This window comes from Ceratotherium simum, chromosome 9 (assembly GCF_057802395.1).
Source record: "Ceratotherium simum simum isolate JZ-2026a chromosome 9, ASM5780239v1, whole genome shotgun sequence".
Taxonomy (NCBI): domain Eukaryota; kingdom Metazoa; phylum Chordata; class Mammalia; order Perissodactyla; family Rhinocerotidae; genus Ceratotherium; species Ceratotherium simum.
In genome coordinates, this window is record NC_141908.1 from 16,077,773 (window position 1) to 16,094,662 (window position 16,890).

General features: G+C 33.9%; 1 protein-coding gene across 1 annotated transcript in view; it reads right to left on the reverse strand.

Annotated features, from left to right (window-relative positions):
• Positions 1 to 262: 262 nt before the first annotated feature.
• Positions 263 to 16,890, reverse strand: part of ACTR3 (actin related protein 3) — a 61,929-nt gene continuing 45,301 nt past the window's right edge. Inside the window, exons 8-12 of the mRNA XM_004423884.3 lie at positions 16,565 to 16,738; positions 6,447 to 6,539; positions 6,136 to 6,261; positions 2,634 to 2,717; positions 263 to 1,500 (exon numbers count right to left, since the gene is read on the reverse strand). Coding sequence (XP_004423941.1) covers positions 1,405 to 1,500; positions 2,634 to 2,717; positions 6,136 to 6,261; positions 6,447 to 6,539; positions 16,565 to 16,738 — 573 coding nt within the window. The 3' untranslated portion in view covers positions 263 to 1,404. The remainder of the gene's footprint in view (positions 1,501 to 2,633; positions 2,718 to 6,135; positions 6,262 to 6,446; positions 6,540 to 16,564; positions 16,739 to 16,890) is intronic.

The following is a 16,890-nucleotide window of genomic DNA, read 5'->3' on the forward strand; positions in this document are numbered from 1 at the left end:
GTATACTAATCCTATGTGTTATTTTCATGGATAATGAAGTTTAAGTGTTCACTGGTATTATTGCCTAAGTTCTGAAAAACCAATAAAATATCTCCCATTTTAGTCTTCTACAAACTGGCAACATTACAAGTTCACAAGAGATTTTCTACCATACACATTATAGACATTTCAATGAATCCCCCATTCTACTAGAAATAGAAATCATATAAAATACATAAACACAAAGAATGACACTGCTTCTAAAATTAAAAAAAACATTAGAAAAGGTAATTCAGTTTTAATTTATTTTTATCACTTTTTCTTCATGATCCAGATATTTTAAAATGCAAAGAAAATTAACTTTCCATGATATGTCAGGGACCGGCACTAAAAAAATTTCCAGACTGCAAATGAGTTATACAAATGAAAATATCAGTTGGATATCCAGTTATCAAAATGAAAGCACTCAACATATTAAAAGTTCACAACTATTTGTTTAGAGCACATAAAAAAGTCAGCTTGCTAACCAACTGTTGTGATTTTAAAGAACTATTGCAGAGGTTTGAAGAAAATAGATTTATTAGTTAACTTATAAAGAGATTAAAGAGCTTGAAACAAGTCTTAAAAAGAAATTTGTGCCTTTATTAGAATGGTGTTAGGCTTTAAATATACCAATTTTGGTAATCAAATTATTCATTTTTAATAAGAAATGACACTACAGAACTGCAATACTGCTCCAACAGTCTTGTCTTTACTTTTCCTTTAAAGCGAGAAACAGAATGCAAGTAATCAGAAAGCACTAAGCAGGCATCAGTTAATCCAAGATACTAGCTTCTTAGTCCCAAAAGCACTTGCAAAGAAGATCATTGGGGGGGTACGGGGGATAGAAGCAATTCGTAACAACTGGAATCCCATGAGTGTGTGTGTATGCCAAGTCTCATGAGGCTATTTTTTGAATTTATCCTTTACTTGGTCACTTTTTTATCCTCAAATACTAGTTTTTCTTTGACTTTTTTCCTCAAAGTATAAAAAGTATGAAATATAAACAAGCTCTTGCACTGCACACTTAGAAGTGTACAATTCAAGCATTATAGAGCTATCTACATACCGATAAATCCCATCAAATCTTGGATAATTCAACAATATACAAAATATCAGGGCACAGAAAGAACTAAAACCCACTTCTTTTTGTTACATATAAGTTTCAAATATTTAATCTAAAAAAAAAAAACCACTTAAATCATTTTGGCTCTCCTCTACATTCGCATGTTGATATACTTATTAAAATATTCCTGTATAATTATGTTTGGTCTTATTATTTCAAGTCAGGTTTAAAACTTCAAAACCAGCCATCCAGACAAAACAGGTAATCAGAAAGATTATTTCTTCCCCACCTCCCTAACCCCAATAACTATGAAGTCAATTTTACGACATAACTCCAAACACTGGATTGTGACGACAAATGCTAGGTCCAATTTCTTCATAATCCTTTTTGGTGTGGCATACTTGGTAGAACTCAGGCTGAAAATAAAAAACATTTTTATAAAGGTCAAAAATCTACTGCTTTTTGATATGCTTTAAAATAAATTTGTTAAACCTAAAATGTTTATTATTAGTCCATCCATGGTACTTGAACAAAGCTTAGAGGTTCTAGCAACGACGACGTAAAATCAGTTATAAATCTGTATCAGAAAGGAAAAGGAGCATTTAACTCATGTCCCTTCATCTCCCTCCTCAACATCTGTTTCTCTGAGGATTTTGAAATTTCGACAAATGGAAGGTTGATTCTCAAATGCCCAGACTATTCTACTGAGGTTTTCCCACATCATACACTGAAACAATGATCTAAAGCAGCAGCATTAATCTAATGTACAGATAAACTACACTTAGTCATGCTACAGAAACTTCTAGATCAACTTGCTTTCCTCACTCAGGTTCTGGGATAGACAGACTATTTCATGCTCTCTCTCATCTCATTTCTCAAAGGGCAAAGTTACAAACTCAACTAGGTTATATGGCACAACTGAAGATGACTAAAATTAAGGAATAAAATAACTTCTACCTTTTATTTTTAAAGGGTTTTAAATTCAAGCTTGTATAGTTTACAATAATTCAGATAAAAGCTCCTTCATTTTATTCAATATTCTGTGCACTACAGGATAAAGCACCAATATTCAGTAGGCTAATGATGTTATTATAATATCTTTTAAAGGGGCTTTAAGATGTTTTGGTTTGGGGAGAGGGCTTAAAAAAATTCCCTCTACTCAGTTTAGAACATTATACTTCCTGTGCAATGAAATGTAACTCTTACGTTAATGCTTTTAAATATTCACACAAAAAAACCAACGACCTTCTGATATCTGTATTACCACAGGGTTAAAAGAATTCTCCCTACAGATAAATTTAAAAGCTCTAAATTTAGCTCACTAAAAAAACATCTAGCAAGCAAAGAGAAATACGAACATTAAATCTAAATGACTTCCATTTTTTAAAATACTATGTACATATGTATCCAATTTTAAAACTTTCCAATGCAATATTTAGATAAAATTTAAAGAAATTTCCCTTGTTCTTCTAAATTGTACAAGTACTGACAGATTCTTACATCTAAAAAAAAAAAAACAAATTTTAAAAGTAAGCTTCATCTCACTTACCGTGGAAGCCAGCATTGATCCTCCAAACCAAACTGCATATCGCTGCATATGGTGTGTAATGACTTGTACATCAATAGGTTTTGGCTAAAAGACACAGTAAGATCAGTTCAATAGTAAATTCAAATATCAATTTCTGTATCATTTAATCTTAATTGTACACACACAAAAAACATAAGGTTTCACATATTCAAAAATAAATAAAACTTTAATTTAAAAGAGGCAGGAAGCGCACAGGCAAAACAGAATACAAAAGAAACAAATTAAGCCAATTTTGTTTTTTTTTAAAACATAACCACACTGAAGTGGGGGAAGGGAGTAACCCATGTAACTAATGAACACAGTATTATGACTATGCCCTCAGGCTTAAGATAAAAACTAAGCAAATACTCAACAGTAGTTAGTAGGTTTATTTCTCACGGTGGTATGGATTAACAATTCCGAAACTACTATATACATATTCCAGGATTGAGCAAAAACATAAATATACTGTAGATAATGGAAGGCAGGTTTCTTACTGTCAGAGGGTTTCCCACTGTCATTATAAATATGGAAAGGTAGAAGGCTAGGACTGGCAGTATCAGTATGAATTCATAGTTTTTAATTTATATAGAGAACTAGACATAGATGTGTGTGTGTGCATGTGCCAAGAAGGCCTAGAAGCAGTGACCTCCCAGTAGCAATGAATATACCCAATGTCTAAAACTTAGTTCCTTAATAGAATTCTCCCTAAAAACAACAAGGTGCTTTAAAAAAAAATGCCGATTCCAAGACTGGAGAAAGTGCAAGATGAGACTGGAATATCTTGCTGTGCCAGAAAGCAAGGAAGTGCTTGAAGAATAATGGGGCCACGTCAAAAGGATAAAAGCCACCATGCATGGCTCCCACCCGCCAAATGTGAAAAAATCTGAGCATCAAAATTAATAATATTAACAGTATTAACGATATATTGATATTATATCACAATGATATTGACAATATAGCTTAAAGAATAAATGAGAAATCGAGAGCTCATACAGATATTACTGAATGAATGAAAGAATGAAGGAGAAGGGAAAACTCTTCCTTACAGTAAACTAAGAATAAAAAACATAGAAGAAATGATGAAATTTGCAAAATACCACTTGGCAACTACCACAGTAACGACTATTTTAGGAAAGAAAAATGGATGTTAAAACCAGTGGATGAAAGTTTGATGAGAAACAGGATAGTTACATAGTCTGAAAGTATCTCCCCATAAGGTTCTTATTAAATATAAAGGAAAAAATGGTAACTTTTATAGTAGAGAACCCTGGCAGACACAACTTTAACCAAATGATCAAAGTTAACATATGGGACAAATCATATCATCTGTCTGGTGATACAATGCACTAAAAAGGAGACAGAACATCACTTTTGTCATATTACTGCCAAAAGTGAATAAACTGAACCTAATCATGAGGAAACACCAGACAACCCTAAATTGAGAAACATTCTGAAAAATAAATGGGCTTTACGCTTCAAAAAACGTTAAGGTTATAAAAGACAAAAGAGACTCATGACTTGATCCAGACTGAAGGGACAGGATAACTAATTTAAACATGTGATCCTAGATTGGATCCCAGACCAGAAAAAATATGTATTTTCTTTCCTTTTGCTATAAAGGACAATAATGGGAGAACAAGTGAAATCTGAATCAGGTCTATAACTAAATAATATATTTTATCAATGCTAATTTCGTGATTTTGATAATTTTAATGACCTGTTTTCAGGAAAGACACACTAAAACATTTAGGGGTAATGGGCCATCATATTTGCAACTTAGTCTCAAATAGTTCAGAAATAATGTTTGCATGTGTACGTTATGTGTACATATTTGTGTATATATTTACAGAAATAGAATAATAAAGCAAATACGATAAGTGCTAACATTTGGGGAATCCTGGTGAATGATACACAGCAATTCCTTCTATGAGGTTTTGCAACTTTTCTTTTTTTTTTTTGTGAGGAAGATCAGCCCTGTGCTACCATCTGCCAATCCTCCTCTTTTTGCTGAGGAAGACTGGCCCTGGGCTAACATCCATGCACATCTTCCTCCACTTTATATGGGACGCTGCCACAGCATGGCTTGCCAAGCAGTGCATCGGTGCATGCCCGGGATCCGAACCGGCAAACCCCGGGCCGCCACAGCGGAGCGCGCGCACTTTACCGTTTGTGCCACTGGGCCAGCCCCGCAACTTTTCTGAAGAATGAAATTATTTCAAAATAAAAAGTTCAAAAACTTACATGTCATAAAAAGATATGGCTTATTTTTTTGTTAAAAAAAGCTATTTGGTTGCTATTAAAAATTACAAATTGAAAGAGAAGCAGCCAGATTTAGATAGATATATAAAGACATTATGATGATTTATAAAAATGACTATCGAGTAAAATAAAAGGGAAGTAGGCAGAGTCCTCCAGTATACAGGGTTTTTTGTACATTGTTAGATATGTCAGTACAGTGCTGACATCACTGGGGGAAAAAAATCCTTCGTTTCTCATTTAGAAACGTACAGGAAGCTTAAAAATACGTTAAAACATTTTTACTTTATTGAACCACTATACTCAAAAACAGCATTTCTTTTTTCATTTTATGAATCTGTAATGAGTCATTACAAAGTAACCAACTACTTAAACATACTTTTTATTGCACTTCATGGGATAGGTTTAAGACAATCAAAATTTAGGGGCCAAAAACAGTCAGCAGTCATCCAATTTCTTAACGAGCAAACCCCAGAGTGCTGTATTTTACTTTTAAATAATTTTGAATGACTGTGATAGCCTCTGATGGAGCCCTCATTCTTGGTAATTTTCCGAGTTGAATAAAATGTGTTTGATTTAGCAATGTATCCTCTGAATCAATGTTTTGCTTCAATATTCTACATTTAACAAGGATAAAACATAAAATTTACTGGAAATTTGTCTCATAAATATAAAGCAGACATCTGAGAATTTAAAATTAATTTTGATTTTTTGACAGCAAGCCCAAAAGTCCAGGACACATAATAAAAAGGTTATTTTGCTGAACCACCAATTTGATTTCACACTATGAGGCTGCTATGTGGGAAGCTAGAGTCAGTCTGTGAAAGCAGGCTTGACCACCCAACATCAACATATCTCTCTCAACTCTGCTTTATTGTCTTTCTACAGGGGTATTTAAAATGTTGTGGATCCATAAAGAATATTATCCCTGGAATATGAAAGGAATCTACTAAATATAAGTTATCTGTGTAGAGAAATATCAAAAAAATCTTTCTCACAGCTGTAACTAAGGATGTTTTCCAGAAATATAGTTAATATCCGAGAGGAATCAAATGACCAAGAATATCACGGACATAAATTTATAATCTTAACCACTTTCCATGAGAATAGCTGATAGGTTCCTCTTATCTTCCTAAATAAGAGCAAAAGTTGGCAGACATTTCCCATCCCCATTACAATAATCAAAGCACCTTCAACTTTCCCACCAATAATTGAGAAAACCAACCTTTAATCTACCACCACTCAATTCCTCACTTAATTTCAGCCTGGCATCTACAGTTCTTTTCAAATCTCTTTGCAAGCGACGTCCGAAGTCCCTGAACATGGTTGAGCCTCCAGAGAGCACAATATTCTGTATTAAAGGAGAAAAATAAATAAATAAGCATGACCTTTATTTAAAGAGAAAGAAGAAAAATTTTAAAGATAAAAGAAACATTATATCCTCATGAAGAGAGGTGTTTTTAAATTTAATATTCAACAATAAAAAGAAAATTTAAAAGTAGGACCTTGAATAACAATTTTGCTGTAAAAACTGACCTTGTAGAGAGGACGTCTGACGTCAATAGGACAATTCTGAATTACTTCATCTACAACTTCTGAGATAGGCTGAGTAAAGTCTGGATTAGCAAACTGAAAAGTAAAGTTGGATATATGATAGAGATTAGATCACTACTGACTTAAACACCACAATAAAAAATTTAAAAAGTTTTCAGTTCAAAAACAAAAGGACTTTTAGAAATCATATATTCTGGTCTCTGATTCAAATTGAAGACACTGAAATCAGTGACTTCAGAAGAAATTAAAATGATGATATGTACCATTTTATAACCATCAGAATAGCAAAAATGTAAACCACATGTATACCATGAGCTGGCAAAAATCTTGGTAAACTGGAACTCTTTACACTGCTGAGAATATACATTGATGTAACCACGTTGGAGAACGATTTGGCAATATCTAATAAAATTGAAAATGTACACACTATTAAACTCCACTTCTTAGAACAAACCCCAAAGGAACTCCCACACCCCTATGCTGTTACATATACGCATATTCACTGCAGCTTTGTTTATAAGAGCAAAAGCAACCCATAAGTCCATCAATAGAGTGTGAAATACATAAAATGTTGTAGAGTCAATCCTCCTTATTCACAGATTTGGTATTTGCAAATTTTCCTACTCCTTAAAATTTATTTGTAAGCCTAAAATCAACACCCGTGGTGCTTTCACAGTCATTCATAGGTGTGTACATGCGCAGAGCTGTGCAAGTTTGAGTTGGCTGACTTGCACATTCATAGCTGAGGTCAAACAAGGCAGTGCTCTGCCTTCTCATTTCAGCTTTCATACTATAAATGTCCTTTTCACAATCTATTTAGTGCCACAGTTTTCATATTTTGTGGGTGATTTTGCTGTTTAAAATGGCACCCAAACATAGAGCTGAAGTGCTGTCTACTGTTCCTAAACACAAGAAGGCTATGATGTGCCTTACAGGAAAAATACATGTGTTGGATAAGCTTTATTCAGGCATGACTTATTGTGCTGTTGGCCATGAGTTCAATGTTAATGAATCAACAATATATATCAAATAATGTGTCTTTAAACAGAAACACATATAAAACATGGTTATGTATTTACAGGTAAACAAAAATGTTGTTACCCGAGGTTCCTGGGAACCTAACCCTGTATTTCCCCTAGGAGCAATGGTTCAGTAGTCAATAATTCAGTGTTCACAGCAACTTTACAAGAATACCTACTGTGAATAACAAGAATGAGCTGTATATTCACATGATGATATACCATAGTCAAAATAAACTATTTTCAAATAATTGACACTCAAAAGCATTTTAAAAGAATTTTAAATGGATTGGTGGTTTACCAGAGGGGCAGGGGGAAGGAGGAGGGCAAAAGGGCTGATTCGGCACATGTGTGTGGTGATGGATTGTAATTAGTATTTGGGTGGTGAAAGTGATGTAATCTATGCAGAAATAGAAGTATAATGAGGTACACCTGAAATTTATACAATGTTATAAACCAATGTTACTGCAATAAACAAAACAAATAAAGAAATAGAGAAAAATAAATAAAAGAATTTTAAAAATTCATTTTTAAAAGAGCTAACTTCAGAGAAACTTGAATGATTCCATATATGTAAATCTTTTAAAAATATGTGTTTTTATGGATACACATACATTTAAAAACATGGACTGAATATACACTAAATTCATGACAGTGATTACTTCAGAAGGAAGAAGAAAGGATGAAAAGGAAGGAGAGAAAGGAAAGGGTCTGGGGAAGGTACTCTTTCTGTAATATTTTATTTGTTAAAAAAAATCTCAATACAAGAAATGTTAAAATATTAGTATGTGTTTATTTGGGGTAGTAGGTACATGTGTATTATACAACATACTTTCAAGAATTTTAACAGACTGGTTAGGTAGGTAGGTTTGAAACGGAAAGTTGATAATTAAAATCATTATGGAAATGGAAAATTGAAAATAATAAATTTTTAAAAACTTAATTTAATGGGCAACATTATTATATACAACAAAGAGACCTTATACAAGAAGAAATAATATTAGGAAAAGGCTTCCTTTCTTCCCCATCATTTATTTTTACATGCATGCCTATGGCCCTGCTAAATTATACTGTATATTTCCTGAGGGGAACTACAAAAAGGAAAAACATCAAGTTTTCAAATGCTAAACCTCCGAATTAAACTTGTACTCTGAAACAAAGATCTCATTTTACTAAAATTTTTCAAAAATATATCTAAGTGTCCATGTATTGCTCTTTAAAATTGGAAAGGAAATGCTAGATAGAATTTTTCCTAGCTTAAAAATTAAAGGTCAAAATCTAGCTCTTATTTGTCAGAAATAAACAAGTATACTTTACTGAAAATGAATAAAATTTAAAATATTATCTAGAAAACGGGCTGCCAACCACCTCTCTTGTCCTCTCATTTTTACAATTAGGTTGTGCGGATGGGAAAGACAACATTCCTTTTTTCATTAAATTGATTCTATAATCAGTTGATTGATAATTATTAAGTATGTATCAATTTTTTTCCAGTTTTTAAATTAGTTTTAAATTATTTAGAGGATGGGCATACAATGAAAAGAGATTTAATGTTACTTAAGTGACAAAGCATAATGATACAAAATATTTTAATTTAGTAAAGTAAAATATCTCTAACAAAAATTCTACTGACCTTTATTACTATAATAAGAGAAAAGAAAACTATCAGCCAAAATCTACCTTTTTGCAGCACACTGATGAACGTATTAAGGAACCCTAACAGGGATATACAGTGAGTATAGAAATGTGGTTCACACTGAGCCTTGATAACCAACCCAACCTATAGACTAGGGTACGTTTTATCTGTCCGAGGTAGTCCATATTCTATTCTGTGAAAAAATGGCAGGATATAGCTCAACTTAGCTGCTCTCTACGCCATTTACAGACAAGCTCAGGTTACAGGCATGGAAGGGCTTAGTCGATGATTAACTGGAATGAGCAGCAGAATTGAAATCCTAAAAATTTTATTTTCCATGATTACATTCATGATCTTGGACAACCTTTATAGGCTTTAGACTATGAAATCTCTTAAGGAAACTTCAGTTCTGAAAATATTACACTTTTACAATTCCATAATGATACTTCAACCTGAGAACCTGTCATTTTCTTAAGAGATTTAATCCTCCAAATCTGGACAGAGAACATTAACAATTTGATAGAAAATATGTTCTATGATGTTCATTTTAAAAAGTGTTATCAACAATACAGAACCTGCAAATTCTCTACATTGTCCTTTGTTAGCATACTCTTCAGTATTTACCTGAAACAATAATATACACACACACAGGCACAAGAGCTTAACCTTCCCATAATTCTTTCTCTACCTTTAAGACAGTTTATCCGCTATACCATGAGCAAGTAAAAGGCAGGGATAGGGTCATTCATTCCTATGCTATATCTCTGTGCCCTTCTCATAATAGTTTTTAATCAGGAATATACAAAAGAAAAAATTTACAGAACCTTTAAATATTCACATACCCTGGATCCACTCACAGAAATTCTTATTTAGAAAGAAATGAAGTCTGACTTCAGTATATCTTTTGAAAAATCTCAGGGACTATTATGCTGCAGAATGCCAGGTAAGAAAGAGTAGAATAATATGGAGTAAAGCAGCAAGCAAGTATTTAGCAAAGAAATGAAGGAAAAAAAAAAAAAAGAATTAACAATAAACAAATTAACAATAAATTGTTGGAGGTTATTCAATACTTTAATACTAACAAGCTCAACCTAGGGTCTCTATTAAGAATATTTTTAGGCCATTTCTTTCACTTTTAGCGGAAAGATGAGTCATGCCTCTTACTGATCAGGTCTTTATATTACCGCAAAGGGCTATCAAATGAGAAATATCTTTTTTCTCACCTGAAAAATTTAGAGAGTAGAGAATACACCCAAGTACAGACAGTAGTCCAAATAGCTTTGTCAAAAAAATTTAATTTCCTTCAAAAAAAAAAATCAAAGTGTCAAACCCATTCCTTCTAAAAACAGTTTTCAAGTATTTGTGATGAATTTAGCAGTTCAAAAATAAATTTCCCTACTCTTTCATATATTTTATCTTCAGTGTTCAAGTTCAGATGCCCATATTTTCATCTAGCCAAAACAAAAAACAAGCGAATCCTTCAAATGACAGAGGAACTATGACACAGAAATACCTAAAATTACTGGAGAAAGAACCTTAAACTTCACTTGTGAACGGACACAGTTCATACAATATAAAAAAATAGGTCTTTTCTTGGAAAACATGGTAAACTGAACACACATATCTTAACTTGCTCTCTCCCAACACTCTACTAAAAGCACCAATAAAGAGAATTTTTTTAAAAGGCATAATCCCAAAAGTATGGAGAGAAAACAGCATAAAAAAGAACGCTCAAAAGCAGGGGTAGGGGAAGCTCTTGAAAATTAAAGATGTTACCAAAAATAAAAAATCCAATAGGAGGTTCAGAAGGTAAAGTTGAAGAAATCACTTAGAGATTAGACCACAAAGACAAAGAGCAACTAGAAGAGAAAATAAACAGCATATCAGAATTCTAAGGGACAAAGAGATCTATAAGCATCTGGAGAGAAAAAAACAGGTCCTATACAAGGTTTAGAAATCAGAATGGTTTTTTTACTTCAAGTTATCATGGAAGGCAATCAAGCAACAGCTTCAAAATACTGAAGGAAAATGATTTCCAATCTAGAATTCTATACCCAAACTATCAAACAAGCGTGAAGATAAAATGAACACACTTTCAGACATGCAAGATTTTAAAATTTTCATCTCCCTTGTACCCTTTTTATCAGGATTCCTATTGGCAGATGATCTCCACCAAAATAAAAAGTGGACAGCAAGAAAGAGAAAGATACAGGATATAGAAAAGAGGGATCCAACACAAGAGAGAGGCAAATGGAATCCTCAGAATGATGGTGAAGGAATATGACAACTCTACATCAGGTGTTAAAGGAAACAGGTTCAGATTGGGACATATCAGATGATCTGGAAAATTAAATTGACTAAAAACCCCATGTATCTTAATATCCTGAGAAGACAGTTATAAAACTGGTGGACAGAGTTTAAAGGTAAATTAATGATAATTATTTTAAAACTAAGCAATTTATTAGTGACTCCACAGAAAACAAAATATAGGATATGAAAATATTTCATGGTAAACTACATGGCTCAGACCTGAATAAAATCAGAATAAAATAAAATGTTGTGTTCACAAAAATATAAGGACTGAGGGGCCAGCCCCGTGGCTTAGCAATTAAGTACACGCACTCTGCTACTGGCAGCCCGGGTTCGGATCCTGGGCACCACCAATGCACGCTTGTCCGGCCATGCTGAGGTGGCGGTACACATACAACAACTAGGAGGATGTGCAACTATGACATACAACTATCTACTAGGGCTTTGGGGAGAAAAAGAAGGAGGATTGGCAATAGATGTTCGCTCAGGGCCAGTCTTCCTCAGCAAAAAGAAGAAGATTGGCATGGATGTTAGCTCAGAGCTGATCTTCCTCGCGAGCACACACACACACAACATATATATATATCAGGACCAAATTTTGACCTAACTGAAATTATAATGTAACTATTGGGAAAAAAGGAATTGAAAAGGTACTATTTTGGGTGGGAACAGAAGGAGAGAAAAGGCCATCTTCTTCTTCCATAGCTGAAAGTTGATAGAAAATGCCTTTTAAAACTGAAAAAATTTGAAGTTGCAATATAACCAAAGCAATTTACAGCTATGGAGACAATCACCAAAAGAATCAACTAAAAAAGTTTGAAGTGCTTACCTCTAGAAATAAAAAATAGGGAGAGAAGCATGCAGGGCACTCCTGGTTTTTGTTAGAATTTAAATAACTAGGACTTTTAAACAATGTGCATATACATAACTGATTTTAAAAAAGTAACTTAAAAAGAAAACATATTTCTCATAGAAGAAATAACTTACAAGGAAAATAAAGCTATGGAGAGTAAAAGATGTTTCAAAATTTTAAAAAACTTAATGAAAAAAACTTGGTATATGAAACAATCAAGATTATTTAATGGAAAAAAATATATATGAAACAGCAGCAAGATAACAACCAGACAACTATTCTTTTCCTAAGCAATATTACACAACCAAACACATTTTATTTACATATCTAATGTTTCAGGGTTTTTAAGACAGTCAAGACATTAGGTAAGGACATCTCTAAAGAATATTCCACTCAAATGCTTCCTCCTTTGAAATCCAACATATCTCCTATCTTCCATGCTATTATCTATCTTGTGGTAATGATCCTCTTCATCTAGGATTTTGGTTCAGGATCTCCTACAATATTCTAAATCCTGTCCTCAACTTGGGGTTTTAATATCTCTTTCTAACATCTCAACTTCAAAACAATTGATGGTTCCTTAACTCAAGTGACCTTTAATCCATTTCTACTTAAGCCACTCACATATACATGGCCCCATGAGAAAATCTACCCTGACTTCCAGTTACATGAGGTTGGTTATCTCTCTCTCCATCCTCTTGAATACCCACTAAAATGACAGAAGGAAAGTAAAAGGAAAGGTAAATGCCAAAGGACAAAAAGAGGAGGCAAGGAAATAATGAATAAAATATTTCAACCCTGTTTAGAGGACAAAAAAGGAATGTTACATCTTAAGTACTTCCAGAGGGGTATATTGGTAAGAAATGAATTCACCCTGTAGAATCTTCAAAACTCCAAGAAACTGAAGATAAAAGAAACCACACAAAGAAAGGTAAAACAAGACTTAAAAGAATCGTTACAATTCTCTACATGGAACAGTGAGACCCCCAGGTTCCCTTCCAGACCTTGTACAACCAGGCAATTAATTACAACTCCCATGAATAAATGGAAGAATGAATAAATGAACAAACAAAATGACACAAATGAAGAAACAAAACAAAATTATATCAAAAACCTAAATTTTTAGAGAAAAAATAATCATATACTACTGCATCAGAAGTGAACAACATTCACAGGTGTAATACTATAAATACTATGATACTATTGATTAAGCAAATACGTATAATATTAACATATGAACAGGCTGAAGGAAAAGAGGATCTAGAAAAAAATCAACTAATCTAAAAAGGAGGTTAGTAGATAAACTATTTATATTGATATATCAAAAAGCAGCAGTACAAGCACAGTATTTGGCAATCTGGAGGTCATCATCAAGAGTAATGGCTAAGTAAGAGCTAGCAGTTGCTCTCCCGAACACAAAAGGCGTGAGGGAGTGGGAGCAGGAGGTGAGGAGCTGCCATTTTTGTTTTAAGCCTGTCAGTGTTATCTGCCTTTTAAAACTATGTGCATATATCCTTTTAAACTTTTATTTAAAAAATTGCAAAGAAAATTTGCCATCTACAATCTTAAAAACTCCCATACACTTACCTGACCACAATGCCTTATCCTTCTGGTGCATATTCCCAATTTCCAACTATATGCCAATTCATCATGATCGCCAATCCCTGCCTGCATCCCTCACTATCTCTAAGTAACTCAGCCTTCTGGATTCCCTCTCTTCTCTATGTTGTGACACTTTAACCCCTGCCTTGTCAAAATCCTTTGCTCCTTTCCCACAACTGCCTGGGGGAAAAATACTACTGCATGACTAAAAGTTTTGGGTATCTAACTTCAGTGGTGCCCCACTACCATTAATATGCATTCCCTAGTCACCCACTCAATTCCCCTCACTAATGATCATAAAAGTCACTATTCTCTCCCAGCCCTCAACCTTATGTCCAATCCCTTCCCCCAACACAACAGCTTGATTCTACTTCATGAAAAAAAATAAAACTATGAACTATGATGGTGAACTTCCTCAACTACCTGCCTGTTCTGCTGCCCTTCCCAGCTTGTTCCCACATTTTCCTGTACCCAGACTTAACTCTTCACCTCTGTCACTGGAATAACCTCTCCTAAAAATAAAACTAACTTCAGCCTTATTCTTGCAACTGACTTCTTACCAGTCTCCAGTAGCCACTATGTTTTTCTTTCAGAGCCACCTCACAGGATGCCCACACTGTCGATTCCTAAATCTTCCCCTCTCACTAATTCAACAGGCTGCCTCTATTACACCATTCCATTGAAATTGCTTCCCTAGGACCACCAATAATCTGCATGCTACAAACCCATGAGTATCTCTCAAGTTTCCTCCATTACCTCACTGTAGCAACTGACACTATTTAACCTTCCTCCTTGAAACATTCACTTTTCTCAATGTTAGGACCACAGCCCCTTCCTTGGCTTGGCTTCCCCCTTTCCGTATTCTGTATTCTTTGCAGGTTCCTCCTACTCCACCTGTGCATAAAGTACAGTGTTCACTGGGGCTCCATTCTTCCCCTTCTTCTCACTCCACCTCCTCTCCCTAGCCAACCTCTTCCTTTGCCCCATATATGGTAATGACTTCATATCTGTCCTCACTCGAGGACACAAACCTCAGTTCAAGAAAGGGATAATTCGGTACATGTGTGTAGTGATGGGTTGTAATTAGTATTTTGGTGATGAAGATGATGTAATCTATGCAGAAATAGAAGTACACTGATGTACACCTGAAACTTTTACAATGTTATAAACCAATGTTACTGCAATAAACAAAAAATTAAAAATAAATAAATAAATAAATAAATAAATAAAAACAAAAACCTTTAGAACCCAAATGTTCATTTTTGAACCTTTTTAAGATGCATAATAAACTCATCTCCTGTTTCTACCTCATCTATTCTTCCCCTTTAGTATTCTTAATTTCAGTGGATGGCACATCTAGCTACTCAAGTTACAAACCTAGAAATCATCACAGATTCTTCATATTCTTACTCTCCTCACATTTAAGCAATCAGTAAGTCATGTTGATTGTAGTCTTTCTCTCACTTCCTTTCTCATTCTCATTGACCTACTGACATTATTTATCTTTCCCCTGGAAAACTGCAATAAACTCACCTGTTTCCAACACAATTCACATCTCTGTTCCAACCTATCTGACCCAGTGCAACCAGAGTGACCTTTCTAATACCATACATAAATCTATATCATTTCCATGCTGAACATTTCTGCACTACAGAAACCAGTATATTAGTCCCTCATAATCTGGTCCATGAACACTTGCTGGAGACCATCTAACTACCACTCCCTTTCTTTATACTTTTATTATCTAGCTCTCTCACATCCCAGACCTCTATCTAGCTTATCTCCTCTGGCAGAAATATATCCCCTTAACATACCAGCCTGACGAATACCCATTCATCCTTTAAGTCTCCGTTCTACTGTTATCTCTTCTAAGAAGTTTCCCTGGTTCTCCCAAGCAGGCTTAGATGCTCTTTGTTCTTATAGCCTCACCAGGTACATGCATTCATTAAAGCAACTCTACCTGTTTACATATTCATCTCTCTTATTCTTTGAGCTCGGTAAGATCAAATTAAAATAATTTTTAATCTTGAATACTTAAGGCTTAAACTGAGACCATGAAAACCATATTCACTTACTATTTGCCGAGTAAGAACTGCTCTTCATGCTAAATAAACAGAGTAGGCATTTAATGTTACTAAGTCTATTAATAAAGTTAAATTTCTTATACTAAGTTACTAGAAGAATCTTTCATTATTAAAACCACATATTTCATTAATTTAATACAGCCTATATGTTGTTAACATTTCATGGAGACAGAAGGCTATTTTGCTAATAGTTAAATATTTTATTATGATAGTCAAGTGAAGGTTCTTTGTCAAAGTCCATTGAAGGTTCTTTGTAAAATCATCATTTTACACAAGGTGGGGGGAGGACAACTTTCTAGAACCTTTTCCAAAATATTTTACTTAAATGACCATAAATGTTAAAGCTCCTCCCTTTCCATGGTACTACATAAGGCACAAATATTAAAGAGGCAGAAGTTTCATTTTCTAAATGCATGAGAAATAGTAACTGTTTAGCCTGTTTTAACAAAGGCATTTTTTTCTTGAAAAATATGAGTCACTACAGTATTTTAGTATACCAAAGAAAGTTCCTGAGATTAATTCTCTCTGAATTTCTTATAGTTGATTGTTATTTTCTGCTCAATATTTCAAAACAATTCCATCTAAAAACCACTTACCTCTGGATGAAAAAAGATTTCAGGTCCCAAGAATCTCTCATAACCAACATCAATGGAAAATTCTTTCTTTGAGATAGCATTGATGCCAGTATACTGTTTAATCCACTTTGTTCCATCTGTGTCATACTTGTTAAATTCTTTTACTAAATCGGGGCAGACATAACTATAGCGCTCCTAGAAAAACAAAGAAACGAGTCATTTTTCCCTCCTGTTTTAGAAAAAGTAAAAAAGGATGGCTTATTTACAGTAAACCAGAATCAAACGAAAAAATATCTTCAGAAAATAAAATTAGGAAATTAAGCTGAAGACAATTTTATGTTAGGATA